At 41.0% G+C, this 14,245-nt stretch overlaps 1 protein-coding gene across 3 annotated transcripts in view; it reads left to right on the forward strand.

Moving 5' to 3' along the window:
- Nucleotides 1-14,245, forward strand: part of DHX29 (DExH-box helicase 29) — a 45,159-nt gene that overhangs the window by 8,886 nt on the left and 22,028 nt on the right. For all 3 annotated transcript variants that reach the window (XR_001369342.3, XM_014581743.3, XM_006139548.4), the window contains exons 6-14: nucleotides 131-256; nucleotides 797-923; nucleotides 1,538-1,687; nucleotides 5,042-5,207; nucleotides 5,799-5,919; nucleotides 6,878-7,480; nucleotides 9,903-10,046; nucleotides 10,154-10,330; nucleotides 12,506-12,646. Coding sequence is in view for 2 of the 3 variants with exons in the window: in XM_014581743.3 (XP_014437229.1) it covers nucleotides 131-256; nucleotides 797-923; nucleotides 1,538-1,687; nucleotides 5,042-5,207; nucleotides 5,799-5,919; nucleotides 6,878-7,480; nucleotides 9,903-10,046; nucleotides 10,154-10,330; nucleotides 12,506-12,646 (1,755 nt within the window). In the remaining variant the exon portion in view is untranslated. The remainder of the gene's footprint in view (nucleotides 1-130; nucleotides 257-796; nucleotides 924-1,537; nucleotides 1,688-5,041; nucleotides 5,208-5,798; nucleotides 5,920-6,877; nucleotides 7,481-9,902; nucleotides 10,047-10,153; nucleotides 10,331-12,505; nucleotides 12,647-14,245) is intronic.

Here is a 14,245-nt window from a genome sequence, read left to right on the forward strand (position 1 = left end):
ACAAAGTCTCTTCTTTTTTGTTGTTGTTCTGAATTTCAAGCAACATTTCTCAAATATTGGTAAAATAGTTGTTATATTTTTTCAGTTGCTGTACAATTATCTTTCTTATGGTGGCTGTTCTTCCTAATAGAGAAATACTGGGAAAGACAAAGAAATGAGTATGAAGGAATGGATTTTACAATATGCTGAGCAACAGAGTGATGATGAAAAAAGCGAGTCTGTGAAAAACTCAGAAGAAGAGGAAAAATTTGATCCTGTAAGCTGGGGAGCAAATTATATAGGGATTCTTTCTGAAATCAAAACTGCCATGTGGTATTTATCTGTAAATTATGGTTCTATCATGTATATGTGTTTGTGTATTTTGTGTAAAATCAAGGACTGAATTGATTTAATCATTGTCTTAGTTTTTTGTAGGTTTGACAATATTTCAGGCAGAAGGAAGATTAAAAAAACAAACCCCTAGAAGTAATGCTTCCTAAGTCATTCTCCACTTTTGCCTTCAACATAAAAATAAAACTTTTGTTTCATATTGCTAGAATGGAAAACGCAGTCCCCTGTGAGACATAAACATGTAGGATAACAGTTGTTTTCCATTCCCACCTTTGGTGAAAAGTAATGCTTAGCCTTTTTTATTTGTATTTGTGAAACTAGAATTATTCATTCTCTCTCAAAAGGATTTATTTCATATAAATATTGTGTTGGCATGATTGGGTAGTTGGGAGGGAATAGACTTTATTATGTAGTTAATTTCACTTACAAAATATGCAAACGTAACTAATGATCTTGTTTGGAACAGAATGAAAGATATGTGCATTTGGCTGCAAAGCTTTTGGAAGCAAAGGAACAGGCAACTTCCTCCAAGCAAGACAAAGACAAACAAGGCCAGAAGGTGGCACAAGAAAAAATAAGAAGAATTCAGCAGGGTATGGATGTTCATATTATCTGTACATTTTAGTGAACTTATACTTTTAATTGTGTACACACACTTTTGCTGGTAAATCTGTCAACCTACACTTGAACCTCTGTAATTCAGGTATGTACTCTGTCGGGGGAGGCGGAAACAGCTCTGCACCAGTTGGGGGAACGGCAATGAAATGCTTCGCGGGAGGCTTTACCCCGTTGCTCCCAAAGCAACAGGGGGTGGGGCGCCTGACGTGTGGGGGAATGTAGAGCCTCGTGTGCTCCTGGGAGTGGGGTGCAGGTAAATGCCCCACCCTAAACCCCCTCATGCATGCACCCTCCCAGATCCATCCTCCTCCCCTCTAACCTCCATGATTAATCTAGCATACCCTGTTTCTCAGGGTAGCTAGGTTAAAGAGGGCCAAGTGTATTAGGAAAATTTTCTTGAAGATGATTCTTTAATACCTTTTAAATTGGATTAATATCATTGCTTGAATTGCAGACCTTCATAAATGTCTTTGTAGTATGACCCGAGGTATTGAAAAACAGCTTATATTACTGACTTTCTGGTGTGTCACATCTTTAAAGGATGAGTGACAAGCCCTTAAGAAAAAACAGCATCTATTTCCTTTTGCAGAAATGGCAACACTGGAAGAACATCCTGTGTTTAATCCAGCTATAAAAATTACAAACCAACAACAGAATGAAAAGAAAAAATCTCCTTTGCCACCTGAAGCAACTTTGAACCTGAACTTACTTGAAAAATCTGGAGCTGAGGAAGAGAAGGGTATTATTGAAATTAAGAGCAGTGCAAACTTGATTTACTGTACTGGGACCCCAAACCCTTATTACAGTGAAGATAGGATGAACCAGTTTAACTTCTGAGTTGGCCTTAAAAGCATTATATTAGTTGTAGTACAAGTTTATATATATATATATATATATATATATATATATATATATATATATATATATATATATATATATATATATAGCCACTGATTGTCACTTATGAGTCAGATAACGATTTGACTATAGGTTGAACTTCCCTGGTTCGGCATCCCTGGGACCTGACTGGTCCCAAGCCAGGGAATTTGCCAGACCAGGGGAGGTGATCGCCAGCACCTCTATTACCGGCTACTGGCCCTCAGGCCCCATCCCCTTTACTCGAGTATGGGGTGGGGAGGAGAGCCAGAGTTATAGCTAAATACTACATGGCCGTTTTCATTTGAAAGGCTCCCTTATAGTTTTTTCCTTCTCTCTGCTGTACGGGGCTCCACTGCTAGTCCCTAAGGTGCCAGGCCTCTGCTCCCAGTCGCCGACCCTCTCAACCCCCGCCAGTCCCTAAGGTCCTGGGGCTCGACTGTTGGCCCCCATAGTACCAGGCCTCTGCTTCCCCATCTTGCTGGGCTCCACTCTTCCTGGCCCCGTAACACTCTTGACCCAGCTCCCTGGTTTTTCCCACTGAGTGCTCCAGCCTGGAGCATCCACTGGGTTACTGACCATGATGGACCAGGGGTGTTGTCAGATTAAAGAAGATTCAACTTGTGCATGTTTCTGTAGGTAGAAGGCTAGTGTGTTGATTCACTGCATCACGCAGTTAGACATTAATTTTTTTCAAGAAATATTGTCGATGGTTGAAAGCTTTGACTATTGTTTAAGTATAGCAGCAATGAGCTTGAGTGGTATCCTAGGCCAGCATTTCCCAAACTATGGTCCACGGCCCGCTACCGGGCCGCGGAAAAAAAAATGGCGGGCCTCAGCATGCCTGGTGGCTGCCGGCCCTTAGGCCGATTGACCCATCTGGTCGAATCGGGCCCCGCGCCCCTGCACCCAGAAGTGCCAGCGAGTTAAGAGCCGGGCCCTGCTCCAGTGCTATGTGGAGCTGGGTCTCTCCCTGCCCCCGCCTGGAGCAGGCCCCACCCCCGCGCGTCCTCTCCGGCCCCGCCCCCAGAGCGTCCCCTTGGCCCCGGATGTCTCTGCTGCGCGCGGCTCCTCCTCGCCGCCTGCCGCCCATGCGCGGCGTTGCACGTAGGCGGGGAGGACGTGACGTCACGGCCCAGGGTTTTGAAACCCATGCGAGGCACGTGGCGGGGCCTGGCTGGCTCCGGGTTCTGCCTCCGGGGCCTGAGCGCGGACCCTGGCCCTGCAACGGGGAAAGAGAAGGTGGGAACCGACTCGTGCGGCGGCAAGGAAAGAAGAGGGGTGGGGAAAGGGGTGGAAGGAGAAGGGGCTTGGGAGGGAAAGGCACCAAGGGACAGGGGTGCGGGAGAGAGAGACAAATGCCAGGGGGCCCAGTGCAGACCATGAGGGAAAGGGCAGGAGGGGAGGTGTCAGTGGGATGGGGGACCGGGTGATGCTGGAAGAGGAGAGGAGAGGGGAAGGGCACTGGGGGCTGGAGGGGGAGGTGCTGGGAGAAGGCTTGAAAGAAGGGATGGGCATGGGGAACAAATTGTGTGTGAGGGCACAGAGGGACAGGAGGGGAATGGGGCAGAGACTGGTGAGGGGGTGGGTATTAGGGGAAAAGGAGGCACCAGGAGGGTGCAGGGCTAAGGGAAGGTGCAGGTGCCAGGGGATTCTGGGGTGAGGAGGAGGGAAGAGCTGGCCACTGGAAGCAGAACTGGACAGGGGAATCAGGGCAGGCTGGGGATATTGAGGGGCCGGTGGAAGCAGGGCTGCCGGGGGGTGCGAGGTTGGGGGCAGGGAGCTGGCCGGGGAAGATGTGGGCGGGGTGGAAGAAGTGGCTGCTGGAAGGAGGGCTGGATGCAGGTAGCGGGGCTGGCCAAGGGAGATTGGGAGGAAAAGCGGGGGAGAACTGGCTGCCAGGGAGAGGGTTGGGGGAAGTGGGGCTGGCCAGAGGCGCAGCAAGGGGAGCAGGGGGGAGGAATGAATCAGCCTGCAGGGAGTGGGACTGACCCGACCCCGTTCGCCCCCACCCACAAAGCACGAGTTAGTCTGGCACAGGGATTCTACTGTGCCCCCCCTCCCCACACACACACACACACAAACCCCTCGAGTAGTTGTGAACTATCTGGCTGGTAGACACACTCATGCAGCCTGAGCACATTTACCAGCCAGGCAGTTTGAAACTACAAACTGATACATCTAGAAATAATACAACTTACCTACTGAGAAAAATACCAGACATGTTATATGTCTGGTATTTTCTTTGTTTGTTTTTCACATGTTTATATTTTTGGGCTGCAAAAAGCAGAACTGAAAAAAAAGGGTTCCAATTAAAGTAAAAAGTTTGGGAAACCCTGGTCTAACCAGCTTTCTGTCTCTTACAGCCCATTTATCCAATCCATATTCCTTAACTTGCTGGCAAGAATATTGTGGGTGACCATATCAAAAGCTTTGCTAAAGCTGGCACTGGGAGATTTGGGAGGACCAGAAACAACTTATTTGAATATTCATAATTTGATTAATGAATATGCAAATATGCAAATGAACATTACTGGTCCTCCAAAAGTTCGTGAATGGATTTACTGGTCCCCGTGTCAAAAAGTTTGGGAACCCCTGTCCTATGCTGTTTCTGTAACCACCAATGTCAAATCTAGGGTTTTTTTTTTTGGGGGGGGGGGGGGGGGTTAGGAATTATAGCAGTGTGCCAGATTTGCTATAGTTAGATATAGGTGTTGCTATACTGAACCAGACCAGTATTCTCTGCTTGACAGTAGATAGTATCAGTACGAACTTATGAAAATTTTTACTTTCTACTAAAAATGCTTAGGTCAAGAGAGAATTAATTTGGATTCATTCAAGATTAAAGAAAGTTTGGACATATGAAACAACGAGTCTGGTGGTACTTTTAAAAACTAACAAATTTATTAGGATATTTGGGCATAAGCTTTCATTAGATAAAAGTCCCTTCCTCAGATGCTGAAGAGAAAAGAAAACAGTAAAGGAAGCGTTATAGAGAGGAGAGTGTGACTTTAGCACTGATTTCGCATTCCTATTCCTGTATCCCTTCATTTTCTGTTTTCAGCATCTGAGGAAGTGAGTTTTAGGTCACAAAAGCTTATGCCCTAATAAATTTGTTAGTCTTTAAAGTGCCATCATACTCTTTGTTTTTTGCTGAAACAGACTAATACAGCTACCCCTCTGAAATGTAAAATAATGTAAATTTTGTTCATTGTAGTGAAAAAGCGGGAGTCTCGAGATGTAAGGAATTTTGACTACACTGCTCGAAGTTGGACTGGTAAATCTCCTAAACAGTTCTTGATCGATTGGTGCAGGAAAAATTTCCCCAAGAGTCCAAATCCTTCTTTTGAAAAAGTTCCGGTGGGTAGATATTGGAAATGTAGGTATGTACTTCTAGTAAAGCTGAATTTTTCTACTGAATCTAGCCATTTCCATTCAATTGAATGTCTCTAAACTTACATATTTAGAATGTTATATTTTTTGGAATTTTTTGACTGAAGCAGTTTGACTAATTTTACACATTTGTAAAATCTGTGTTCCTGAATATGCATTTTTCACTGAAAACAGCATTAGATGAAATATTTTACCAACTCTATTTGTGGTTATATTTCATACAATATTTTTAGATAATGTCCACATCATCTAAGTAAATGTTTGTTTCCATAAGTTGGTCACTTCAGTTTTATCAAAGAAGCTCTGGTTCTACTTAATTTTGCTTTTTTCAAAAAGCAGACATCCCACGGGCTGCTGCAGGCTAATCTAGAGAACAGTTCCATAAACCTGTTCTTTTACTTCCCTTTGTTTTATGTTGAAATCTTAGCAGTTAATGATTTTATTTGTGTTATGGTCTTTGTCTGATAACCTTCAGTTTCCTCTTATTTGAATGCTACATATTAAGTAAAAATAGGAGGCTAGTAAGTAGAAATGTCTGACCGAAATATGATTTTATAGTACTGGTTTTTCTGTCTTTGAAGGGTTAGAGTTACCAAATCAGTTGATGTAATGACAGTGTGTCCTACAATTCTGACAGAGGATAGCATGCAAGCTCAACATCTGGCTGCTACATTAGCTCTCTACCACTTAGTCAAAGGGCAGGTAAGATTTTTACTATACTAATTTCTTAGGACGGAATATATTGTGGAAATATATCCATATTCATCTTTTAAAAATCTGAATAAATAAAGATTTTTTCAAAGTTTGACTTCTCCGTGTAAATTACAAATTTGCTTGGCCTAATTAAAAGTGCCAAACATAATCATGTGAAGCTGTAATGTACGGCAAACCATCATGATGTGTGTTAAATATTATAAAGTTTTTAAAACAATTCTACTAGTTGCACTACCACAGGTAGAAACAGATGCTCAGTATGGTTACAAATATATAATTTTCAACTTTTCTCCCCATCTTATTGGACTTTGGTCATTTTGAGAGAATTAGTGATCTCGGGTATTTAAGTTGTTTTTTGAAATAGTTTTTGATAATGTGAGAAATTATCTTCTGTCTGCTGTTCAGCAGTATAATTGTTGAATAAGTAAAACAGCAATAATTATGCATCAGAGTATAAGACATAATATTTTCATTTACTCAACTGACACATAATTTTTGTGATAATGTACAAGCAAAATGCCTCTAAACATCCTTGTTGTACATTTTTAATATGATCTGTTGAAATAACTGGTATTCCTTAGGTTTCATATATACATTTTCCTTATTCTGTTTTTATATTTATAATTTATTCTAAATGTAGGATTTGGGAAAACTAATCACTCTTTAGCTGCAATCAAATACTAGCAACATATATTTTAAGGAAAGATTTGAGGTCTCAAATAAAAATGTTATCATAGAAAGTACCCAAACAGACTCTGAAGACAAGTGATTAAAATCTACATCTATAGAGAGGAAGTATTTAAGGTTTTGGAAAAGTGATATAGTCTTTAATTTCTTAAAGAATCTTTAAGGTAACATCTAGAATTTTCAAATGGATTTGTAAGTGAAATGTCAGTAAAGCTACAGAATAATGCATATTGTTGTTTTTTCTGTGTTTTCTCTAAAGTCAGTCCATCAGTTGCTGCCTCTCCCATATCGAGATGTTTGGTTAGAATGGAGTGAAATTGAAAAGAAAAAGGAAGAAGAAAGCAAGTTAGAAATTAACAAGCCTCGTGATCACTTTATTGCTAAGTTATTAAACAAACTCAAACAGCAACAACAACAGCAGCAGCAATCTGAAAAACCCAAAGTATTAGAAGATCCTGAGGACTCCTGGGAAGACTTAGTTTCTGAAGAGGACTTCAGCAGACTCTCTGTTGAGTCCACAAGCACAGATGATTTAGAGCCTGTGAGGATCCTGTTTAAAAAACTTCAAAGTTCCTCCAAATACCAGAGACTTTTAAAGGAAAGACAACAGTTACCTATATTTAAACACAGAAATGCAATCATAGAAACACTGAAAAAGCATCGTGTACTTGTTGTGGCTGGAGAAACTGGCAGTGGCAAAAGTACCCAAGTACCCCATTTCTTGTTGGAGGATTTGTTGTTAAATGTGGGGGTATTGAGTAAATGTAATATTGTCTGCACACAACCCCGAAGGATTTCAGCAGTGAGTTTGGCTACCAGAGTTTGTGAAGAACTAGGCTGTGAAACAGGACCTGGAGGAAGAGTAAGCTACTACTTGATTTATAGCTAACAGCTTAGAGCGCTGGTTATGTAGGAAGCTTATTTTTCTTCATGTAATGGATGCCACATAATGATGTTTGACATGATTTTACTTAAAGGCCTCTTTCCTTGCTTTTTGTTAAACTCTAGATTACTAACTGATAATGAGCATTGAGTGATTCTCTAGACACAACAAATATAGGGGCACATATTTAAAACATAACATTTATAGCCATATTATTTTCCCTTTCTGAATTACTTGATGACAAATTTTTAGTTTTCCACAATGAACCAATGCCATGAAATCTATTAATGGGGAAGAAAACACATTTTACAAATTGTTTTGAATTCAGAATAAAATGTTTGTTTTATTTATGGTACAAAGAAAGATTTAGCATTGACTTATTTCTTACTATTTTAGAACAAATGCAGTACCCAATAATAGAAACAAAACTTCACACAATATCAATTTCCTTACAGAAATAACATGTTTCGAGAAATTTCAACATTCATTATGTGAGGTGCAGGGAATAGTTTTCACAAGTGAATACTAAGCATGTTTTTTTCTCAAGTATTTTAATTTGTACTGGAGTTAACATGAGCTTTCCTTTGGATGTTATCTTCAAATCCTGGAATTTTTAATAACCCAGCAGAAGTTACACCATCCTACTTCTAATAAGCCACTTTTAAAGGTACACTCACCAAGGTGAAGTTAACTTATGTAACACTTGTTTATCCATTTGATTTGTATCAGAAGACATTCAGTAATTCTAATTGAAGAATTTATTTTATTGTTATGGGATATATATTTGAACTTCTAAAGGCCTATTTAAAGTACTGATTAAAATAAGCTTGTGGTCTTACATTCTGAATTTTATATCTTAAAAATACTGAAAAGCAAAGGAAAACTTCTTACAGTGGCTGTAGAAAATGTAAGGCTATCGTAAATGAATAAGTACCATGAGAGGAATAAAAATGTTTGTGTGAAGTAATTAATATGAAATCGCTTTTTGAGGCACTGCACTCAAGTCTGTCTCTCTTGGCAATAGCTGAAATGCAAAATATTTGCTTAGATAAGCATCCATTAACTTTGGTAATGATCTTGATTTTTTTGGCTGTTTTGGAAACATCATCCATAGTATCACTGTTCTTCCACGTTTTTCATTTCTCTCAATCATGCAATAGTGAGGGAAAGAGAACGAGGGCATATTTGTGTGTGTGAGGGAAAAAAAACACTGATACAGTTATGCTGAGAATCATTGCCTTAGTTTCCCAATATGTGAGTTTTGTGAGGATTTATTAATTGGTCCTTGTACAGGTCATATTTAAATTTTACAAATACTTTTCTAATTGCCTCATTTGTTACTGTCAGTGTAAAAGTTGGACCTCCCTGGTCCAGCACCCTCGGGACCTGATTGGTCCTGAAAGAGAGAATTTGGCAGCCCATAGGTAGTCCCCTGCCACCGGCCCCCAAGTCCCAGCCTGCTGTCAGCTAGCTACCACCCCAGCATGTACCATGTCTGCACACCATGCACTAGTCCAGCCAAGCTGCTTGCCCAGCTGCCACTGACTCCCTCGCTTGCCGGGGGCTGCTGTGGGGCCCTAGCCCCGCCAGCTAGAGGTTCGTCTGGCTGGGCTGCTGGCCTGTTGCTTCCAGTCATGGCTGACCCTCCTGCCATTAGCCTCCTGAGCTCTCTGGTCCAGGAGCATCATGGTCTTACCAGACCACAGATGTTGCCAGACCAGAGTGCCAGTTTTTGGAAGTGCAACTTCTACGTAACTTTCTAGTTCAGTACCTCCTTTAATATATATTGAATAGAAACAAATAATTATGCCAAATGTTGTTTGGAATTGAAAAAAAAATCCACCATGCTACTTTCCTAGTAGTGTATGCAGTGTCTGAATCAAGTGCTTAATTTTCACTTTAACCTTTGTGGATCTATGGTATACAGGCGACTCCTGCATTTACAACCTAATTGGTTCCTGGAGAACCATTGTAAATCGAAACATCATAAGTTGAACCTTTATTTCCAACAGGCACAATGTTATAAATGAGGGTTCCGTTCCTGGCCTCCTTTGCCTCCTGTGAGTTGTGGTCCCCAGCGTGCTGGTCTTGAGAGGCCACGCTGCACCGGAACAGGGCGGTCGCTAGGGACAGGCTGCGCAAATGTCCCAGGCACACAGTGGCACTGATCAGGGCCCGGAGCAAGGCCTGGCGGGACACCAGTTCAAACGCTGCCCACTTTGCCTCCTAGTAGTTGTGGTCCCCAGCATGTCAGGCTTGAGAGACTACGCTGGGCCGGATCAGGGCAGTCATAAATGCAGGGGGCCGTAAGTCCGGGTGGTCGTAAGTCAGGGGTCGCCTGTACTTAGTATTTTATGCCACTGCTATACATTTAAATAATATCATATACGTTGTTTTCTAGAATTCCTTGTGTGGATATCAAATACGTATGGAATCCCGAATGGGGGAAGCTACTAGATTATTATATTGTACAACAGGAGTTCTGCTTCGGAAACTGCAGGACGACAGTCTTCTTTCAAATGTATCTCATGTTATTGTTGACGAGGTTAGCAGTTCTCTTACAATTGTGCAGAAGCAAAGTAGAAGTATCCTTCATAAGAATTACTTGTATTTATATCTCAGACTAATTTGCTATTACATCTTTAATTCAAGGTCCATGAAAGAAGTGTCCAGTCTGATTTTTTGCTGATTATTCTGAAGGAGATCTTGCATAAACGTTCAGACCTGCACTTGATTTTAATGAGTGCTACTGTTGACAGTGAAAAGTTTTCCAGCTATTTCACCCACTGTCCCATTCTAAGGATTTCAGGAAGGAGTTACCCTGTTGAGGTAGGTAAATGTTTCTTTTTATCTACACACACAAATAAGCTCCAATAATATGTCCTTCAGTTGTATCTACTGCAGCAGCAAGAGAAGGGGTAGTCTTTTGTCTGAATTTAAAACCATTTTAGCCCATTTCTTTAAAAATCTTCAAATTCCTTCAGTGATCCTAAGAATTCTGTGGATTTACATCTTTTTTTCCCCCTGACTATTCAGTTATAATTAAGACCATGCATAGAAATTCTAAAATGCCATTTTTATTATTGTGCATATTTTTTTAGAAAGCAGTTCAGTGTAAAGAAAACTTTTAGGTTCCTTCTGTTTCTATGGCCTTGGTGGTTGTCCTTTTGCTTTGATGTGTTCTGTTGTATTAAGTTCTGATGGTGGGAAAAGGTGTGAGCATTTCAAAATGTCTCTCCTCTTACTAACGGTTGAACCTCTGTAATCCAGATGTCCCTTGTCCAGCAACATTCCTGGTCCAACATTGTCGGTGATCCTATGGGTGCTCCAGGGCTGGAGTAGTCCTGGGGAAAAAACAATGGGCTGGGATCAGGAGCATTGCTGGACCAGGGAAGACTGGAGCCCCACGGCCCAAGCAGGAGAGCCCCGTGTGGCCAACAAATGGAACTGTGGTGATCTGGGGGCCAGAAATAGGGAGCTGTGATGTCCCAGGGGCCAGGCCAGTGGAGCCAACATTGACCTCTCCTGGTCCAGTAAATTCCCTGGTTCATGACCAGTTAGGTCCTGAGGCTGCCAGGCCAGGTTCAACCTGTATTTATCTTTCATCTTGTCATTTTTTTTTAATCAAACAGTAACTTTGAGATGCCAAATCATATTAAAGCAATGTATATGAAGTATTTTATGCAAATTGTTGCATATCAATACTAGTCGCTGTATATCTGTTGCTAAATTAAATGAACAAGTCATCTAGTAGTAAACGACCAACTGTGCTTTAATGGTTACTTGTTGTTGTCATTGTTTTTAATTTGTTTAAAAAAAAAAGTTAAATAATTAAAATTCTATTTATAGGATTTCTAATAACACAGTGCACCAAATATACAGCCCATCATGATTTACTTTTGTGATCTCGCATTGTTAAAGCTATGATATGCAAAGATAAAGCCTCTAACATGTCATTCTTGCTGCTTTGTTAATTTGCTTTACTGACTTGCTCAGCTTCTTGATATGCTCTTAAAGTAACTAGGGATGTTTGATATCGTGCAATTGAATAGTTGTGTAACCTCATGAAATCTTAATGGTTACACAACTATTCGATAGTCCCCAGTGGCATCAAGCGGGAGGATGCATGTAGGTTTATCAGTTAATCATGTAACCGTCTACATACTGACATCCCTAAAAATAACAGTGTGATTTCTATTCTGTTTCCATATAAATAATAAGGGAAAGATCTCACTTCTCTTCATGTAACTTTACCGCATACTTCTTTTGACATTTTTCTATCTCACTTCACAGACCTGTGGGCTGCAGTTTAGATGGTAGGGACTGGACAGAAAGTGGCTCATTACCCCTAGTATAAATACCTCAGGCTACGTCTAGACTACATGGCTCCATTGACGGAGCCATGTAAAATAGTTTATTCGGCAGAGGCAAAGAAGCGGGGATTTAAATAATCCCTGCTTCATTCAAATAAAAATGGCCGCCGCGCTGTACCGACTATCTTCTGATCTGGCACAGCGCAGCAGTCTAGATGTGGCACGGTCGACAATGGCTCGACGAGACATACCGGAGCAGTCGACAAAGGCTGCCCTTGTCGACCGCGCCGCATCTAGACTGCCGCGCTGTGCCGGATCAGCTGATCGTTGGCACAGCGCGGCGGCCATTTTTATTTGAATGAAGCGGGGATTATTTAAATCCCCGCTTCTTTGCCTATGCCGGATAAACTATTTTACATGGCTCCGTTGGCGGAGCCATGTAGTCTAGACATAGCCTCACAGCTGTAAATTACTTTTCCTTTGAAATGGCAGTCACAGAAAAAGGAAGTGGCAGCATATGTTTGAAAGCAACATATAATTCCACTCTGGGTTTTTTTTCCTGCTGTTGAAGAGCAACTGTAGAAGGTAGTGTTATAGGAAATTCCCTTTTTAATGCTAAGAATGTCTGCATAAGAAAGACAAAAGGTGAAACTTATTTTTTGCATTTACCCCTCTCAAACTACTTCTGTAGGTTTTCCACGTTGAAAATGTTATTGAGGAAATCGGTTATGTTCTGGAGAAAGACTCAGAATATTGTCAGAAGTTCTTGGAGGAGGAGGAAGAAATAACAATAAATGTTACTAACAAAGGAGGAGGAATTACAAAGCATCAGGTAAAAGTATTTTCTGTTTGGACAGTCTTGCTTAAGAAGGTAAGAATGGTCATGTTGGGTCAGACCAAGGATCTATTTAGTCCAGTATTTAGTCCAGTATCCTATCTTCCAGTGCCTGAGGCTTCAGGAATCATGAATAGAACAAAGCAACTTACCGAGTAATCCATTCCCTGATGTCCAGATGTGGAGGTTTAGGGACACCCAGAATAAGAGGCTGTGTCCCTGCCTATTTTGGCTAATAGCTATTGAGAGAGTTATCTTCCATAAATGTCTCTAATTCTTTTTTGAACCCAGTTATGGTTTTGGGCTTCACAGCATTCCACGGCAATGAATTCCACAGGATGACTGCTTTGTGCAAAGTACTTTCTTTTAGACCTGATGCCTATTAATTTATTTTCGTTATTCCTAGTTCTTGTGTTACGAGACTGAGGGTATGTCTACACTTGCACCCTATTTTGAGAGAGGGATACAAATGAAGACATTCGAAATTGCAAATGAAGCTGGGATTTAAATATCCCGTGCTTCATTTGCGTTATGGCGCTATTTCAAAATACAAGACGCTGTGAAGACGCGGTTATTTCAAGAGAAAACCCTTCTCTCGAAATAACCCTTATTCTTCATACAGGGTGTATCTAGCCAACAAGGTTTTGTCGACAAAAGTGGACTTTTGTCGACAAAACTATACTTGCGTCTACACTGCCGCTGAGTTCTGTCGACATAATGTTGACAGAACTCAGCAGTTTTGTCGACGGCTGTAAACCTCATTCTACGAGGAATAACGCCTTTTGTCGACAGAGTTCTGTCGACACAAGGCTTTATTGCATCTACACTGTCCTTTGCATCTACGCTGTCATGTTGACAAAGCGACTTGCTTTGTCGAAAAAACTGGATGTAGTCTAGACGCTCTTTGTCAACAGAAGCTTTGTCGACAGTATCTGTCCACAAAACGTCTGTTGACAAAAGCCTGTAGTCTAGACACACCCACAATGAGGTTTACCAGTTATTTCGAGAGAAGGGTTTTCTCTTGAAATAACCACATCTTCACAGCGTCTGTTATTTTGAAATAGCGCCATAACGTGAATATGCAAATGAAGCGCGGGATATTTAAATCTCGGCTTCATTTGCAATTTCGAATGTCTTCATTTGCATCCCTCTCTCGAACGAGGGTGCAAGTGTAGACATACCCTGAGTAAATACTTTGTGCCTAGTCAGCTTTCTCTACACTGTTCATAATTTTATAGACCTATCATATTCTCTCTTACTCATCTTTTTTATGTTGCATAATCACAATCTTTTAAATTTTTTTTCTTGTATAGAAGCTGTTCTGTACCTCTGATAATTTGTTATCCTTCTCTGCACCTTTTCCAATTCTAATACACCCCCCACTTTTTCTTTTTTTTTTTAAATGAGATGCGATGTCCAGAACTGCATGTAGTATTCAAGGTTTGAGCGTACTATGAGTTTATGGTGGTGGAATAGTAGTTACACAGACTCTCTAAAATATATAGTATTTGTCTGTGTATCCATCCATCTGTAAGAACTCTTAAATGGTAACAGCTTGGATCACCAAACTTGGTACACAGCTTTCTCTTTTCATAA

The sequence above is a fragment of the Pelodiscus sinensis genome, chromosome 6 (genome assembly GCF_049634645.1).
Source record: "Pelodiscus sinensis isolate JC-2024 chromosome 6, ASM4963464v1, whole genome shotgun sequence".
Lineage (NCBI taxonomy): Eukaryota > Metazoa > Chordata > Testudines > Trionychidae > Pelodiscus > Pelodiscus sinensis.